The 16,519-nt window shown below is 45.7% G+C and overlaps 1 protein-coding gene across 1 annotated transcript in view; it reads left to right on the top strand.

The window, feature by feature from the left end:
• SLC7A10 (solute carrier family 7 member 10) overlaps positions 1 to 16,519 on the top strand; it is a 38,214-nt gene that overhangs the window by 20,589 nt on the left and 1,106 nt on the right. Inside the window, exons 2-10 of the mRNA XM_015639987.1 lie at positions 1,010 to 1,214; positions 6,899 to 7,050; positions 7,740 to 7,865; positions 8,787 to 8,940; positions 10,489 to 10,612; positions 10,709 to 10,812; positions 11,832 to 11,928; positions 15,337 to 15,486; positions 15,747 to 15,924. Coding sequence (XP_015495473.1) covers positions 1,010 to 1,214; positions 6,899 to 7,050; positions 7,740 to 7,865; positions 8,787 to 8,940; positions 10,489 to 10,612; positions 10,709 to 10,812; positions 11,832 to 11,928; positions 15,337 to 15,486; positions 15,747 to 15,924 — 1,290 coding nt within the window. The remainder of the gene's footprint in view (positions 1 to 1,009; positions 1,215 to 6,898; positions 7,051 to 7,739; positions 7,866 to 8,786; positions 8,941 to 10,488; positions 10,613 to 10,708; positions 10,813 to 11,831; positions 11,929 to 15,336; positions 15,487 to 15,746; positions 15,925 to 16,519) is intronic.

Genomic DNA, 16,519 nt, shown 5'->3' with positions numbered 1-16,519 from the left:
CTTTGAGATTACTTTTCCAAGCACAATCTTAAATCCGTCCTTGGTGGCAAGCACACCTTTTGGGCCCATCATTATAGACAATACTTCTTTTTTGACCTCCCAAACTCACTGGAAATGAGCCTCAACTTGTTCAAATTCCTCTTAGGAGTGGATGAAAAATCTTCATTACGAAGTCCCTTCTAACTCTTTCCAATAATACACTTGGGCATGGCAGGTGAGAGCAGACAGTCATGCAAGCTGAGGAAGTTCATGCCAGAAAACTCACAGGTCCTCAGCTCAGACTGATCGTGCTTCAGCACAGCTGAGCACACCTTTACTGTCTTTGATAGCTGAAAAATGGCAACACTTCAGCCAGGGCACAATCAGAAATAGTGCAGTCATGCAAAATCTGAACAGGGGGGTGCAGGGATGGCACAGTTTTGTCTTTTGTTTGAGTGGGGGCTATGGGCTTGTTCACCTTCTTTTGAATGTCAGGAAAATTAATCCACAAACACCAGAGGTTTCTGTCCAAAAAGGAGACAGAGGACTCCTGTAACTTTATTTGAATAAAGGGAGAGGCCATGGGGCATTTCCCTGGGATTTATCAAATTTTTGGAGGACGCAGCCTCCTTTTTATCCCAATTTCCTGTCCACATGTCCCTCTCTCTTTCCCCAGTGGCTGAGGTACTTGAGAGGTACAGACTTCCTGGAATACCTGATACCTAAGATTCTCCTCTAATGTATAACCCTCCCCCCTAATTTTTCATTCTTAGGAGTTTATGGTGTTTCCCCATTGTCTCTTGCAGCTTTCAATATCCAATTTCATTTATCAGCAAACCTACAGTTTGTTTGTAAATGCAAATATCTTTTTTTTCCCATTCATCAATCAGTGGAATCCTTCCCATAGTTTCTTTTATCTCTCAGTGCTGGTTTTATCTACCAGCTTGTAAAGACAAATCCATCATTCCTCTCATGAATAAATAAAAGCAAACTGTTTCTTTTACCTCACTACTAACATATTGCTTTCCAGGTAACATCATTGGCTCTGGGATCTTTATTTCACCGAAAGGAGTGTTGGAGCACGCCGGCTCGGTGGGACTGGCGCTCATTATTTGGGTGCTTGGTGGCGGTGTGGCTGCCCTGGGCTCACTCTGTTACGCTGAACTGGGAGTCACCATCCCCAAATCAGGAGGGGATTATTCCTATGTCACAGAGATTTTTGGTGGGTTAGCTGGGTAAGTACCCTATCTCTATAAACTGATTTGAAAACACATTTATGTGGTGCGGTTGGTGTGGGAAAGCCATCTGACATGGAAGAGATCGTGTTTGTCAATAAAAATGCTTTAGCAAAATCAATCTTTCTGTTCTCTGTTAGAAATACCAAATTGCCCCTACACAATGCTGCTCTCCAAGGGAAGGTGACAGATCCTTTCACTTCCCTCACTGCCTCCAAGTCCACGGCAGAAAAGAGTGATGCTGTGTCCAAGTGATCTGTGTGTGAGTGGTGAATGATCAGTGCCTTGTGTTGTCCCTTTACCCATCAGGGAGGCCAGGCTGGGGCTACTTACCAGAAATAAAGCAAAGCTGCTTCACTTGCTGCAGCTGCACAGAGTAACCAAGTGGTGTAAACACAGAGAGTGGGGGAATGCTAACTCAGGGAAGGATTTCTCTTTGAAAATACTACTGATGGATTAGTGTGGCCAAGTGAGGAAGGGACAAGTGAGGGGAGGTTATCATTTTTATTTGAGTGTGCACTTTTTCATGTATTCAACACAATAAATGAAGCTGTCAGCCTGTACTCACAGACTACTAGAGAAGCACCAGAATGTTCTGACCAGCTCTCTCACTGTGAGTAGAGAGGCCATACCACATGCTGGTAATTTGGTTAAGAAAAATAAGCACCAGTACAGAAAACTAGAGGAAGAGTAAGGAGAAAACCCCCATCAAACCAGAGTATTCCTTCTCATGTGAGATGGAAAATGAGCTTATAAAATGAGCCAGCATCACAGACATGCCTGGTCACAAGGGACATTCCTGATGCTTGTCAAACTTAAGCCATTGCCTTATGCTGGTTCATGAAGTCTGTGTTCCCTTAGTTGATGGAACCTCTCCTCTGACTGCTGTCCCATGGAAATCCATGTCCCATGTCATGTTTTCCATGGAAAACCACACTGGCATCACAGAACAGACTGAGGTAACAGCAACATTGGCTTGGTTAACCTAATTTCAGCTCCACTGAGGTTTGTTCTCTCAAGGGGGAGCTCCTGCTTCTCCAGGGCACTGCAGCAGGCAGGCAGCAGCTTCCCTCTTGCCTGCTCACAGGAGCAGTGTCTGCAAGCAGGGACAGGGAACTGAGAGCACAGAACCCACAGACCATGGCACATCCCACCCCTGGAACATCACTGTGAAGGAGATTTCCACAAAACCAAAAGAATTGTGCTTTCTAGGGGGGGAGGATGAAACTACTTAGAAATCAAGTACAATTAAACCTGGCTTTAAATTGTTCTTCAGCTCCCTCTGCCACATTCAGAGAACTTGCCGGTCCCTACAAACACCAAGCTATGCAGCTGCTGTAACAAACCACACACCAGTTGATTGATCACTACCCAGCAGGAAAATACCTCCCAAGGCAGGAAATTCTGCTTGGGCAGCACTTTCATGGTGTCCAGGCTTGTAATGCACAAGCAATACCAAAAAAGCACAGCCTGTCACCCGAAGGGAAGCAGTGCTCCCATTCTTCCTGTGTAGAGACTTTAGCTCTTCTCTCAAGAAATAATCCCACTATTATGCCAAAGGGTCACATTAGGCAGAAGCCATCAGGTAGGTTTTGATGTAAAAAGGATGGATTTGGTCATATTTTCCAGTAAAGTCCTCTCAAGCACCTCCAGGTTCCCACTCAGGAGTGTGCAGTCACCACTGGCAATTGCACAGGCACTCTGAGCTGAAAGGGGCCTGCACCGTGCCTCCCCTGAGCTAAAACCACTGCTTCTCTCTTTTGATTTCATCCTTCCACAGCCCAGCACATCAAACTCAGTGCACCAAGTTTTGGTGCCTCTGCTTTTCCCCATGAGCAGTCGGGTGGTTTGGTCCATTCAGTGTTTGTTATAAGAGCACACAATGTGCCCACCCAGACCACAACAACTCTGCTGGTGTTGTCTTGTCCCTGCCTTCCAAAATCATCCCATTCATTATGTTTTCCTGCACAGATATGAGGCACAAAGAAATATTGATTTGGTTGTAGCAGCCACTGGAGTACTACATGCCCCAGCTCCTGCGTCTGGCAGTATTGATATATAACTTTTTATTAAAAAAAACATATTGCTAGGTGTGATGTAAGCAGGTGAATGGAATCACAGAGGCAGGACATCTCCTGGGCTGGCAGGAGCTGTGGCTGCAGAGCAGCAGCCTTGCTCTGGGGCAGCTCAAGGACAGCAGGAAACACTGCTGAAAAGTGAAAAGTGCTGGTGATGGCAAACCTTGGCAGGAGACAACCCTGAACAGAGAAACTGCCCAGCTCCTCTGGCCAGGGGAGAAGGAAGAGCTGAGGAAGGGCTCCAGTATTACTAGGCTCTGATCTGGTACCAAAGAAAGACTCCTGCTTTCATCTCTATTTAGAAATAATTTTGGTTTTAAATAGGTTTTGTGTGTGAGCACTCAAACTGCAGGGAATGTGTCACAGCCTGTGCTGCAGGAGCCATCTGAGCACAGCTCTCCTCACATGCATATGGGCTAGCAAGTCTGCTCAAGTCATGAAAAGAACATTACCCCAAATGATAAATAAAAGGCTTAATAGGTATTCTTGCAGAAGACAATGAGTAAATTCATCTTCATGAAAAACCCTGCAGTGTGTTTCTGATCAATACAGCTTCTGAATGCTGGTGACTGGACACATGTCCTCATCAAAACCAGTCTGCAGAGAGTTTTCAGCCAAAGCTTTGATAAGTGTCACTCTAAACTGCAAGCTTCTAAATACACTTAATACACTTAAATAACGTGCTTCTAAATACACTTAATACTATAAATACACTTCTGTGTTTCTTTTTTGTTATTGCAAAGTTTTTGAATTTTCCAAATCATTAATCTTTCAGCAATGTAGGGTGGCATTAACAGTACTCAAACTGGCTCCAACTTAAACCAGTTCAGTTTTTCCTGACCTGTACTAAGGTGAGTCGTACTATAGCACCTGTTTCAAACTGTTTTCTTTTGCTAATGATGCACAAGGAGGGAACACTGGAATTTTGTATTTTCACAGGCTGCTTTGAGTCTATAACATACCTAATACGAGATCCTCATGGGAGTATAGGCACATCCCAAATAGATATTTGAGAACCAGTTTCACCAAGTTCACTAGACTGTTTAGACCAGATGAAACCAGATGAGATGTTTATTTCTTTCCACAGGTGAGGAAATTAGTATGCAGAGGTATCTGCAAAAAAATTCAGTTTTGGTCCAGGGATGACTGGCACTCCACATGAATGGCACAGCTTCCCAAGGGTAGCACCACTCACTCTGGCCTGCTCCTAAGATGGGGATGGGCTCTGAGGAGACAATATCTCATTGTATGCACACTGATGGGAGTGTGTGCCATCACCTTCAATGGATTTTGGATCAGGCTCCACAGCCAGTCACAGCAGAGGTCACCCAGCGAGTAGCTGGAACACAGGCAGAGAGGTTGTTTTACCAGCTCTTTCACCACCAGCACCTGCAGGAGCTCAGATTGCTCATGCAAACTCATGTTCAGAAAACAAACAAACCCAACCAAACCCATCTGAAACAACCAGACACATCTTCCTTTTTCTTTTCATTCAGCTGTCTCAAGCCCATTATAAAGATCTGATCACTTCTCACTCAGCAACAAGAGAAGATTGAACTTCTCTTGTTTTTGTAATCACAGCCACTGAGTGACTGTGGAAGGCTGTAGGGTGGAGTTCCATCTCCATCTCCAGTGCCATAGCTCAGCCCTCAGAGCAATAATTCTGCCACTTGCCACCTGAAGAACAAAGTAATTCCAGGTTTGCCATGCTGTGTCATCTCCCTGCCTCGAGCAAACATCACCCATGGTCTTGCAGAAACCATTTTAGTCAGGAACAGCCATTCCCAGGCAGCTGGACCTCCAGGTGCTCATCCTGCCCATCCATGGCAGCTGCTGGCACTGTGAGCACATGGCCAGCACTGTACCCTGGTCCCCACAGCTGGCTGTTCAGGGATGTGAATGTCATCTGAGTCACCAGTGCAGAGATCTTTTTATCAGAAACAGGTTTTGATTAAAACTTACCTGTGGAAACACGATAAAAATGGGCCTACACCTTAGGCAAGCTTCCTTCTTGTTTTATTGCCATCTCTCTCTTGAGCTTCACATTTGACAGTGCAACTTTGTCCCCAGAATTATGCATTTGCTTTAATTTGCATTATCAATTCTCCATTTCAATTCAGTGACTGTCATAAACAATCCATTCCCATTAAACCATATTCTACCCAATAGCTATACCACACTCCATATTACAGTACAGAAACAAGGGCAAATTTTGCCCAAAACAGCATTTTCATTCTCCCCACTGCAAGTTTTACACAATTCTCAGCCTACATAGTTTGTATGGGTGAGGATAAACATGACAGGGAAAAACTGGAATCCCCTGCAAAGGCCCTGCCAGTAAACAGCCAAACCAAACATATTGACCTCAGGCAGCACCATCAGTATCCCAATCACACTCAGCAAATTGTTACTGTAGTCTTTAGGTCCTATTTATGCTTCAGTGTGGACCAGATGAGTTAACTCAGCAAGCAGGACCTGCAGAGTTTTCCCAAGCTGGGTACATCATCAATAACACCAAATAGCACAAAGCAATCACTGGAGAAAACTGCTCTGAACAACAATGAAAAACATTAGAAATTGGGAAATAAAAAACCAAACAAACAAAAGAAAAAAAAACAAAAGCATAAACAAAAAAAATGGGAAAATAACAAAATCAAGCAAAAGAGAAAATCTGCTGAGTTTATTGTAAAAACCTACAGTGCCAGTTGGGAAGGTACCCAACAAAAAGGCAAAGTGAAGGATGGGACTGAGAGACATTTGCCACCTCAGCTGAGGAGCAGCCAGCAAACAGCACCCCCAGGTTAATGACACAGAGAGAGGCTCCCAGCTGGGCCAGATTCACAGGGCTGGAAACAGGGAACACACCCCCTAAAGAGCAACCCAGAGAAATTATACTGTCTTATTTGGAAATATCACTTCAAATCCTCCTTTGTGTCACTCATGCCTGCACATTTGTGCATGGGTGTGAATGAATGGCTGTGTGTGTATCTGTGTGTGCATATACATGGCAAGAAAAACTTCAATGATTACTTCTCACTACAGAAATAATAATACTTCAAATATCTTTGAAGACTAACCTGATCCACTACTGCCTTTTTAACTTTTTTTTTTCCTTTGCACAGAATGAAAACCCAAAATATCTCCCACTTTCTATTTGCACAATACCTTGTTGGGTGCAGTCACCTTAAGCAGATCCATCACAGAACACTGCAGCACTGCTCTGCCCTGGCCTGGGTCACAGAGCCAGCACCAGCAGTGACAAGAAAGCCTCACACTGACCAGCAGGGAGCTGTAGCAGCCCCAAGGGTTAGGGACTGCTGTCCTAACCCAACAGAGCTCCTTCCATCTAGACACACCATTAAATCAAAACCTGCCTGCTGGTCATAATCCTCGCTCTTCCACACACTCCTAAAGCATGCTTTGCTTTACAGTGTTTCCTTTACCATGCAGATTGTGCTGGGAACGTGGGGAAAGGGATGAGGAGAGTGTTCTGTGTGCCCAGGATGAAGGTGCTCAGCCCAGGTGTGTTATGCACAGCTGAGTATGTGTTGTCTCCTCCAGCACAGCACCAGCACTGCTTTCCTGTGCTTTTCCTTGTCTTTCCAGGTTTCTGCTGCTGTGGAGCGCAGTGCTCATCATGTACCCAACTAGCCTGGCTGTCATTGCCCTGACCTTCTCAAACTATGTCCTGCAGCCCGTCTTCCCTAACTGCATTCCTCCCTATAATGCCTCCAGGATCCTCTCCATGGTGTGTTTACGTGAGTATTTGCTTCCTGCACACACACAAACCCTGCCCTGGTTTTACAAGGGACCGCTTGAGGGGCCACTCCAGGCAGGCTGGGGACAGGGCCACAGCTCCAGAGGCCAGTGGGGAGGTCCCAGGAGGGAAATGTGACTGGTGGGGGATTTTCTGGCCCTTTCCACCTGCCTGCAGCGAGTGCAGTGGCCTGGAGGGAGGCACAAAGGCACTCAAATCCCTGCAGGTCCAGGGAGAGGGGTGGCAGGTGAGCAGGTGGGATGGGACAGTGCTGTGCTCCCTGCAGAACCAAGGGCACCTGGCACAGGTGACCCAGCACCCTCTGAGCCCTTCCTGCTCTTCCTGCACACTGACAAACATGAGTGTGCAGAGGGCAGCTCTGCATCAGTCACCTCTGGAGCTGGCAGAAGCAAACCTGAGCTCCAGGACTGAAGACTTCCAGAGTGTCTGTGAGGAGGCAATGATCCTTGCACACTGGGCACTGTCCAGGCACAGTTCCTGGGGCTGTGGCTGCCAGGGGTGCCCCTGCAGCTGGGAGTCCCCTTGGGAAAGGCAGTGCTCCTCTCCACCCTCGTTACAGGGCACCCTAGAGCTCTCTGCAGGAACATGTGTGTGTTTTTCAATATCTTTACTGTATGTTCTTAAATAAACATAATTTCATTTCACTGAATTCAGTCTTTTGCTCTCCAGTGCTCCTGACCTGGGTGAACAGCTCCAGTGTGCGATGGGCAACACGCATTCAGGATATATTTACAGCAGGAAAGCTCTTAGCCCTGACCCTGATCATTATTGTGGGCTTCATACAGATCTTTAAAGGTACTCTGTGAGACAGCTCTAACATTGGTATGGTACTGTTGATAGACTTGATTTTTCCCACTTACTGCAATGTTTCCTCCTTGCAAACTGACCTGAAGGTGTGCTGGGATTTGCCAAGCTGTGGAATTGCATACTGACACAGCTGTGGAAAGTGTGGCACAAGGGAGAAATCACCTGTGTCCCCTTAGAAAAGTCCCTTTCCAGCCCACCTTGTAGGATTTGATAGAATAAAGGAGAGCAGCTCACAAAGTTTTGGAATAGTTACTTAAAATATTTTAATCTGTTGTGCATTCCTTGAATTTGAGGTGCTCTGGATGTAAAATAAGCAGTGCTTTGCCTAGGGCAGGAAAATATCTGCTTCATTTCAGGCACTAGTCCACTTTCCCACAAAAAGTCACAAGATTGAACATAGGTGAAAAATATCTCACCAATTCACCAGTTACTGGAAAGCCAAAAGCACCAAATGTTTATAATATTTAAATCATGTGTATGATGAGTCATATAAAGGACAAAGAAATATGACATTTACAGGGAGCAGAAAACTTGTTTTTTTCAGTGGTACTAGTCCTACAGTCTTGACAAATCTTTCAGGCCCATAGACACTTTATTTTCAAGGATTTCTACTAAACAACACCAAACTCTTGTAGAAGAAAATCGCAATAATAGCAGGAAGGATTTACAGTGCCAAGGATCCACCCTCAGACAGTGCAGGTTGCCAAGGGGTCTCATGAGAGACACAGATGTGCTGAAGGGCACCTGCAGATTGCCTCACCAGGACACTGACCCATGTGTCAGCCCATGGTGAGGTGAACAGCATGAGCTCTCAGTTCCAATAAAGAATAAAAAGCAAAAGTTTACCTGTTTTAAAGTGTGTGAGGTAGGTAGGCGAGGCCTAACATCTGCCTTGCGCTCTCTGTGCAGGAAACTACAAAGAGCTGACACCAAGCAGTGCCTTCAAATTTTGGATGACTCCATCCGTGGGGCATCTAGCATTAGCTTTTCTTCAAGGGTCCTTTGCATTCAGTGGCTGGAACTTCTTGAACTATGTTACAGAAGAGCTGGTTGATCCCCGCAGGCAAGTATCCATTTCCATGATGCTCTTCTTGAAGTGCTGAGACACTGGAGCTGTCTGGTTGTATTACTCATTTCACAGGATGCTGCAGTGTCATTCTGTGGCTGTGGGACTGGTCTTTTCTAAAGGAGAGAGAGTTTTGTTTAGAACAGATAGCAGGCATGTTACAGAAACACTGAAATTAAAATATTGCACTGAATGAAAGCAGCCTGTAGACAATGGCCAGTATCTCTATGTGACTATTCAATCATATTCAATTAACCACAGATGAGACACCACACAAGTATCTACAGGAAGAGCCTTCTTTGTCATTAAAGAGTTGAATTATCTTGGAAGCTGCTTTGCTTTTTCACCCCAAGGTCTCCCACAGAGCCCTGAAAGAGATGAGTTGTGCAGTGAGGGTGGCACTCTGCCCCAGCACAGCTGTGGGCACCAGACTGCCAAGGCAATTTTCACTGCTGACCCTGGGAAGGGCTTGGAAAGGATTTATCACAAGCAGGCTGGAGGGAAAGGGAATTTTAGTTCAGCACAGCTCAAATGTTTCAGCATTTCTGAGTTAATAAAGTGGAATGACAAATGTCAAGAGCAGCTCTTGGAGCATTATTTACTTCTGGGCATCCAATGCACACAGCAATTAAACAAGAAGAAATGTAAGCTATTACATTGGATGTAATAAATAAAGGGAAGCTTGGATGAGAATGACTTAAAGCTACAGCCTTATGAGCACCTCTGCACACCAGTGAGTGGCAAAGTGTATGTCCAGAAATCTCAACAATATTTTAATGGACCATTATGGTTTCAAAGCTGAATAATAAGAAAAAGTTATTAGTTAAATAAAGTATATATGGCCTTTGTTGAGAAAGAAAGAGAGAATGGAGCAAATGGCACCTTTTTATGCAATTAATTAAATTCAATGGATTTTTTTACTGCAGCCTTAGTGGAGAAATTAAAGTATTAAAAAAAAATTGGATAACCAAAACCACTTCCTACTTTTATTAAATCTATTCAAATTCACAAAGTTAAACATGCTTTCTAAAACCTCTTTATTCCAAATCTGACACACAGAAAAAAATGCATTATGTTAGATAAAGACCAGTTCAGGTCTTTATCTAACAGCTCTGAGAAGGTCTCTTGGATTGGAGACCAAGTCCATCTGTATCCTGGGAGCTGCCACGATGTTGTATGTGTGTATTGTGTGACCACTGCAGGTTTGTGGTGCACAATGGGCCAGGGCAGCAGCAGGGGAAGGCAAAGCAAAGCAAGACATTTTATTCCACCCCGTTGCCTGTAGCCAGGGCTTTTGGGAAAGTGATGTTTCATGTTGCAGTAACTCTGTGTCCCAATCCCAGCCAAGAACCCAAAGGGATCTGGTGGTACCTTGCTCCCAGGCTGCAGACACATCATTTCCCAGGGCTTTTTAACATGCAGGGGAGCAGAGAGCTGAGGGAAGCTTCCCTCCAGACAAAGTGACCATCCCCAGGCCGTACAGTTATTGTGGTCTTGCTGTGCATGATTGTAATTTCTTATCTACCCTCCTAATTCTTTTATTAGGAACCTACCTCGTGCCATATTCATATCCATCCCATTGGTGACATTTGTGTACACGTTCACCAACATTGCATATTTCACTGCCATGTCACCCCAAGAGCTCTTGTCCTCCAACGCTGTGGCTGTAGTAAGTAAAACCATTCCCTGGATGTACAAAATACACTTTGATTTCGGTACTGTGCTTTGCAGTGTATTTCAGTTTCTCTGCCTTCTGTTGCTTTAGACATTTGGTGAAAAGTTACTGGGCTATTTTTCCTGGGTTATGCCAGTCTCAGTGGCCCTATCTACATTTGGAGGAATAAATGGATACCTTTTTACCTCATCAAGGTTAGATGGAGTACAATTTTATGAACATTATCTAATTTGGGGAGGGGCTGTTTTAATTGCATTTGCTAGAGAAATGCTAGCTAGACATTTTGGATGTTGTAGAGCATGAGTTTGTTGTTGGGTGTGTTGATACAATCAGTTACGAATTATTCTGTCTCAAATCAGAAAATATAATATTGATTCATGAAATTTCTTGCAAATTAATCCTCAGGAGTTATTGAAAGTGTTTGCAGATGTGGAATAATTCACAGTAAGAGCCAAACACAGCTTTAGCATGGAACCAAATAATTTTATATCAGTAAAGTTCCAGTAGCTCACAGCTAAACTGTGCTTTGCTCACAGAGGAGTTTTAGGGCCTGGTGCTGAACTCAGGCATTTTCACACCCATGCTGGAAAATCACCTTTCAAGCAAGATGCTTTGCATGCACACTGCTGATAGCTGGGCCAGAATCTGTAAAGTCTGTATGACTGTAATCAATAAAGTCTGTTTAAAATAACTGACCTGTCTGAATTTAGTTTAGAAGCTATAAAGTTTTTTGAGGAAAGAGCTGAAGTACCTTGGGAAAGTTTTTTATGCCAGCCCTTTCACGGGCATGATGAAATGCAATAAATCAGAGTGCATCTGTAACAGGCTGTACACTTAGAAGTGAAATGCTCAGGAGTGTCAAACCTTACCCAAGCCCCTTTTGGCACTGTAAATACCCACACAACCTTCAGAGTATTCATCCCTCACTGGGTAAAGAGAACACTGGCCAGCAGATAGTCCTCAGAGGTATTTTGGCATCCCAGAGCAGGTCTTTTCCCAGGTGATATTAGCTGTTAAAGGCCCTGTATACTGGAGGCTTTAGTTTAAACACCTTTCCCCAGGGGACAGTCTCTGGCTGTCCCTGCAGCTGCAGCCACAGCTCCCCTCCATGAGAAGGCCAGAGCAGGTGGTTGAGATAAGAGGTGTTGTATGATAGGGACTGGAGAGGCTGTTGCATACCCAGTGGATTCATCATGACCCTTCTTATTTCCAGGCTGTGTTTCTCTGGTGCTCGAGAAGGCCATTTGCCAAGTTTGCTCGCCATGATCCACGTCAAGCACTGCACGCCCATTCCTGCCCTTCTCATCTGTGTAAGTTATCCCTGCTGTGCCACCACAGAACCTGCTGTCACAAACACTAACCCACTGAGACATGAGCTGGAAAAACCCTTGAGAGGTGTTTTTACCCCCGAAGAGGAGCAGTGGGTCACCCTGAGGTGCAGCTGGAAGGTGCCAGCTGAGCAGCTCCAAATGCCCCAGAGAGAAGCAGCCTCCAGCCTCAGAAATAATTCCTGCTTTTCCAACCCCCCTGACACCTGAAGGGTTTCCCTCATGACCTGAGCTACAGTGTAAACTCATCAACTCCTGTCCTGCAGCAAGAGATAGGGGTTGGCTTTTGAATCAGAGATACTTCCTTTAAGGAAAGACAAGTTCCTTGGGCCAATTGTTTCCCACAGGCATTTGGAAATCTCCATCATCATTGCTGATCCCACCCAGGCAGGGCTGCTTTAGGTCCTGCCACCCAAGCCAGGGATATGGTGAGTCCCAGGGAAAGGACAAAGTGCTCCTAAAATCACTTTCAACAACCAGGACATCTCGTGAGGGGTAGCCAGGCAGTTCTCTGAGCACCACAGATACTCTTTTCCACAGACCAAAAAATTAAGTAGGGACAACGATTGCAGTGGCCCTGAGTGAAGCATCTGCTGAAGGGAACATCAGGCAGACAAGAGGTCACCTGCAAAGACCAGACCCCAACTCTCCAGCTGTTGGGAGGGTGGGGAGCTGGTCCTGTTGCATGGTGTGCTCCCATGTGCTTTCCCAGGGAAAAACATTCCCCTCACTTTTTAGACAGCAGAAATTCCCACACTACTAATGCCTTTGGGAAGTTATTATTTGAAACAAAGAGCTTCATGTGCTTTTACCAATAGTGAAACTAGAATGTGTGATGGCTTTTACAGTGGCAGAGAAGACGATAAAGAGGAAAACGATTCGCACTGCTGCTGGCCATGGCCACAGGGCCCAAGCAAAGGAATTCCCCAAAGGGCTTTTGCTGGAAATCTTGGCTGCACCAATGGCTGCCAACTGCAGATTAGCCACTGATACCAAAACCATGAGGGTTTGACCCCAGATGCACCAGAAAGATGCATGTTGACATGTCTCCCAGCTCTAATAGTAATTCTGGCACAATACACCCATACAAAATTTCACCAAATAAGCCTCCTGCTGATTCCACTTTTATACAAAATATGCACCTTGCTGAGGTTTTACAGCATTCCTGGGGTGCAGTGCCCCACCACAGACATTGAAGGTTTAGGGTAAACTGCCCTGGGCAGCCATGGTGGAATGGCCCTCATGGTTTTGGTATCAGTGGCATCTGTCCCCCCTGAATCACAGTGCAGGTCACAGAACGAGCATGGCCTGTTAATTCATCATTGGAAGGTGTTCTAGTGCAGCTCAGTGCTCATCAAATGCTCTGGGAAATATTTATTTCTGAAGAAATAGAAAGATAATAATAGTACAGTGTAGGCAGCTACAACAGCAAACAGGGCCACACTTTAAGCAAACCTAATGAATACATCAGGTTCCTTTTCTCTTCCACTGAATCACACCTAGCTCTCTGCATGGAGAGAAGTTTGTTTGTACATGAAGAATGCCTATTTCAACACTACCAGCAAGACCTTTATTTTTGCTGATTTAGTATTTTACTTCCAATAATCAAGGGGCCAAGCTAAATGCAGAATTTAGGCTGCAGGTTTTTTGCAAGGTGGGAGGGAGCAGCTGGTTCCCCAGGCCGTCAGGAGGGCAGCACCCCCTCTCCAGCCACGAGCCACTGGGGGTGACCAGTGCTGTCAGTGGATCTGACACATCAGTGTCACCCACACATGGAATCCTGCCACTCCAAGTGACACAAAAGGCCCTGAGTGGCAGCAGAGAGCTGTACACACACACGACACTGCAGGGGAGAGCAGTGGCTGTGTTATACCAGAGCAATACGAGATGGTGCCCAACTTTAAATCCATTTTGTGGTGAGACAGATCAAGGTGTTGAAATCCCCCTGCCAAGCCTGCAAGGGTTTGGGTAGGGGAACACAGGGACCAACAGGGTGTTTGGTTGTGCTGGTGCTTAATTCCTGGTGCTGGAGGTGCAGAAACCTTCCCTCCTGGGGGGAATTTACTGTTGAAACAGCTAAGAAAAAAGGACATAAGCACAAAGAGAGCCTGGATCAACAGAAACCAAAATCTTGAGCACTCTCTGAAGAGATTTGGATATTTAGTTTCCCTGAGGCTCTGGGCTCCAGCAGACAGTGTTCACTGGTATTTGTGCAGGTGAGTGCTCAGCCCCTGTGATACCAAAGATGGGGTGGGGGGCTCGAGGAGCAGTGCCCTGGTCCCCAAGTCAGCTCTCCTGTCTCTACAGTACTGATGCCTTTTTGCTGCTCCTAAAACCACAAGCTAAACACTGTTAGGTGATAAAAAATCCTTTATGAGGACCCTTAGGTGCACAACTCGCTAGGTGGAAAGCAACAAAGATGCACACATAACATAAAGTGTGTACAATTTTTATATGTGTGGCAAATTAGCATAACTGACAAGAATCCCCAATTAGAGGCATAAATGATGAGGTAATTCCCCCTCAGTTAAACCCCTTCAGAATTCCCCCTACCCCCCTACTCTTAGATAGGAACTAAACTTGTTAATGAAAAAGTGTCTCAGAAAGCGAATTTCAACCTTGGCTTCCCAGATAATCTAAACCTGGACCCCCACCTTGGAGCCACTGGGGAATTTATTTTGTCTTTCTGTCTAACAGAGTAGGTAGAAAGCTAGCTATGATTGCTATACCAGGCTACAGTGCTGCATGTGTACAGAATACAGAGAGTCTATAAAAGCAAAAAAGGTGAAAATCAATTCCTTATCAGTATTAGGCAGACACAGAGTTCAAAAAAGCAAGCAAAAGCATGGAAATTTCCACCATCCACCTGCCAATTTCCAAACATTAGTAATGCTCATAAGATTGATGATGCTGATCAGCTGTGACATGAGCCAGCAGGAGAAAGGGCAAACCTCTAATTCTTTATAATAAACAGAGCACCTGAAACACAACATGTTAAGTCTAAGAAACCCTTTCACCTGGAGTCCTCACCAGAAGGTTCAGTAGCTTTTAAAACATTTAACAGAAAAGGGTGGAGTGGGAGCTTTGCCAGCCTTGCCTGCCCAGTCATGGGCAGCAGAGACACCTGTGCCAGCACCCCAGGTATTTATAAACAGACCCTCTAGTCTCTGCTTTCAGCATGCCCCAAATCACCCTAAAACCCCATTTAGCCCCAGCCCTGGTGGCACAGCTCGGGGATAAGGAACAGAGCCACAGGAGGCAGCACATGCCCAGCAGCTGCCATAAACAAAAGGATTTTTAATGCTTTAACGGGATTTTTGCTCTGTTTTGTTGTTTCTAAGCTACCTTTTCTAATAATGGCTGAAGAAGGCTATGCTCCTCTCTTTGCAGTGTTTGGCCACACTCATCATCATGCTTGTTGGAGACACATACACACTAATCAACTACGTGTCATTTATTAACTACCTCTGCTATGGAGTGACCATTATAGGCCTGATTGTTTTACGCTGGAAGAAACCCAAAATCTTCAGACCTATCAAGGTGATACTGTTAAAGCTAAATTTTGTGTTTGCAGTAGTGATGCAAAGGGTGGGATGGGAACAGCTCCTGAGCCATATCCCCAAGGGTCATTAGTGCAAAGGAAGGACACAGAGGTAGATCTCTGGCGAATTTGGGATGGGCAGGGAGGAGGGAAGGAGGGCACAGCCTGGGGGGGCTGGAGCCTGCAGTGCCTGCAGCCCACCTCAACCTGGCAGCCACTGCTCCTGCTCTGCACAGTCCTGCTCTGCTCTCTCCTCTAGGTGAACCTCCTCATCCCCATCACTTACCTGGCGTTTTGGGCATTTCTGCTGATCTTCAGCTTGTACTCTGAGCCGGTGGTCTGTGGGGTTGGACTAATCATCATTTTAACCGGAGTGCCAGTGTTTTTCCTCGGAGTCTACTGGAGAAATAAACCAAAGTGTGTAAATAGGCTAATAGGTAAGCCAGCCCCATGTGCCTCCCTGCCCTCCCAGCTCTGACACACTGGCCCCAGAGCAGTCAGAAAAACACCTGGATGAGGTTGGCCAGCACTCCCAGCCCGGGGCAGCCCCTGGGCACAAACTGGCCGGGCAGTGCTTTTCTTTGGGCAGGTGTTTTGCTCACTGCTGGGTGAGTTTGCCTCGTCTCACGTCTCTGTGCCCATCCACTCAGCTTGCTCACAGCAGCCTGTGCTGTGGCAAACACCCCGGGGTCACTTTACACACAGGGAGGCTAAATGAGCAATCACAAAGGGACTGAGGAGTTTGTCTGTCCTTTGCTCTGCCTTCCTCCACTGTGCACCAAGCCCTGTGAACTAGCTCAAACTCAAGTTTCTTATAAAGCCTTACATTATCCCTCGTGTAAAATTAAAACTGCAAATAGTCTTTTATGTTTTGGTTGTATTTGATTTGTAATCACTTCGCTCCAAGGTGAGGACTTTCAAACAAGCACACTGCAGCCCTCTGCTCTGACTGGAGGGTTTCCATCAGCTGCAATTGGCTCTGCTGCCAGCAGCCCCCATAGCCAGTGGTCACTGCAGCCAGGCTGACATCCC

Source organism: Parus major, chromosome 11 (assembly GCF_001522545.3).
Source record: "Parus major isolate Abel chromosome 11, Parus_major1.1, whole genome shotgun sequence".
Classification (NCBI taxonomy): Eukaryota; Metazoa; Chordata; class Aves; order Passeriformes; family Paridae; genus Parus; species Parus major.
This window is presented reverse-complemented; position numbering and strand designations above follow the sequence as displayed.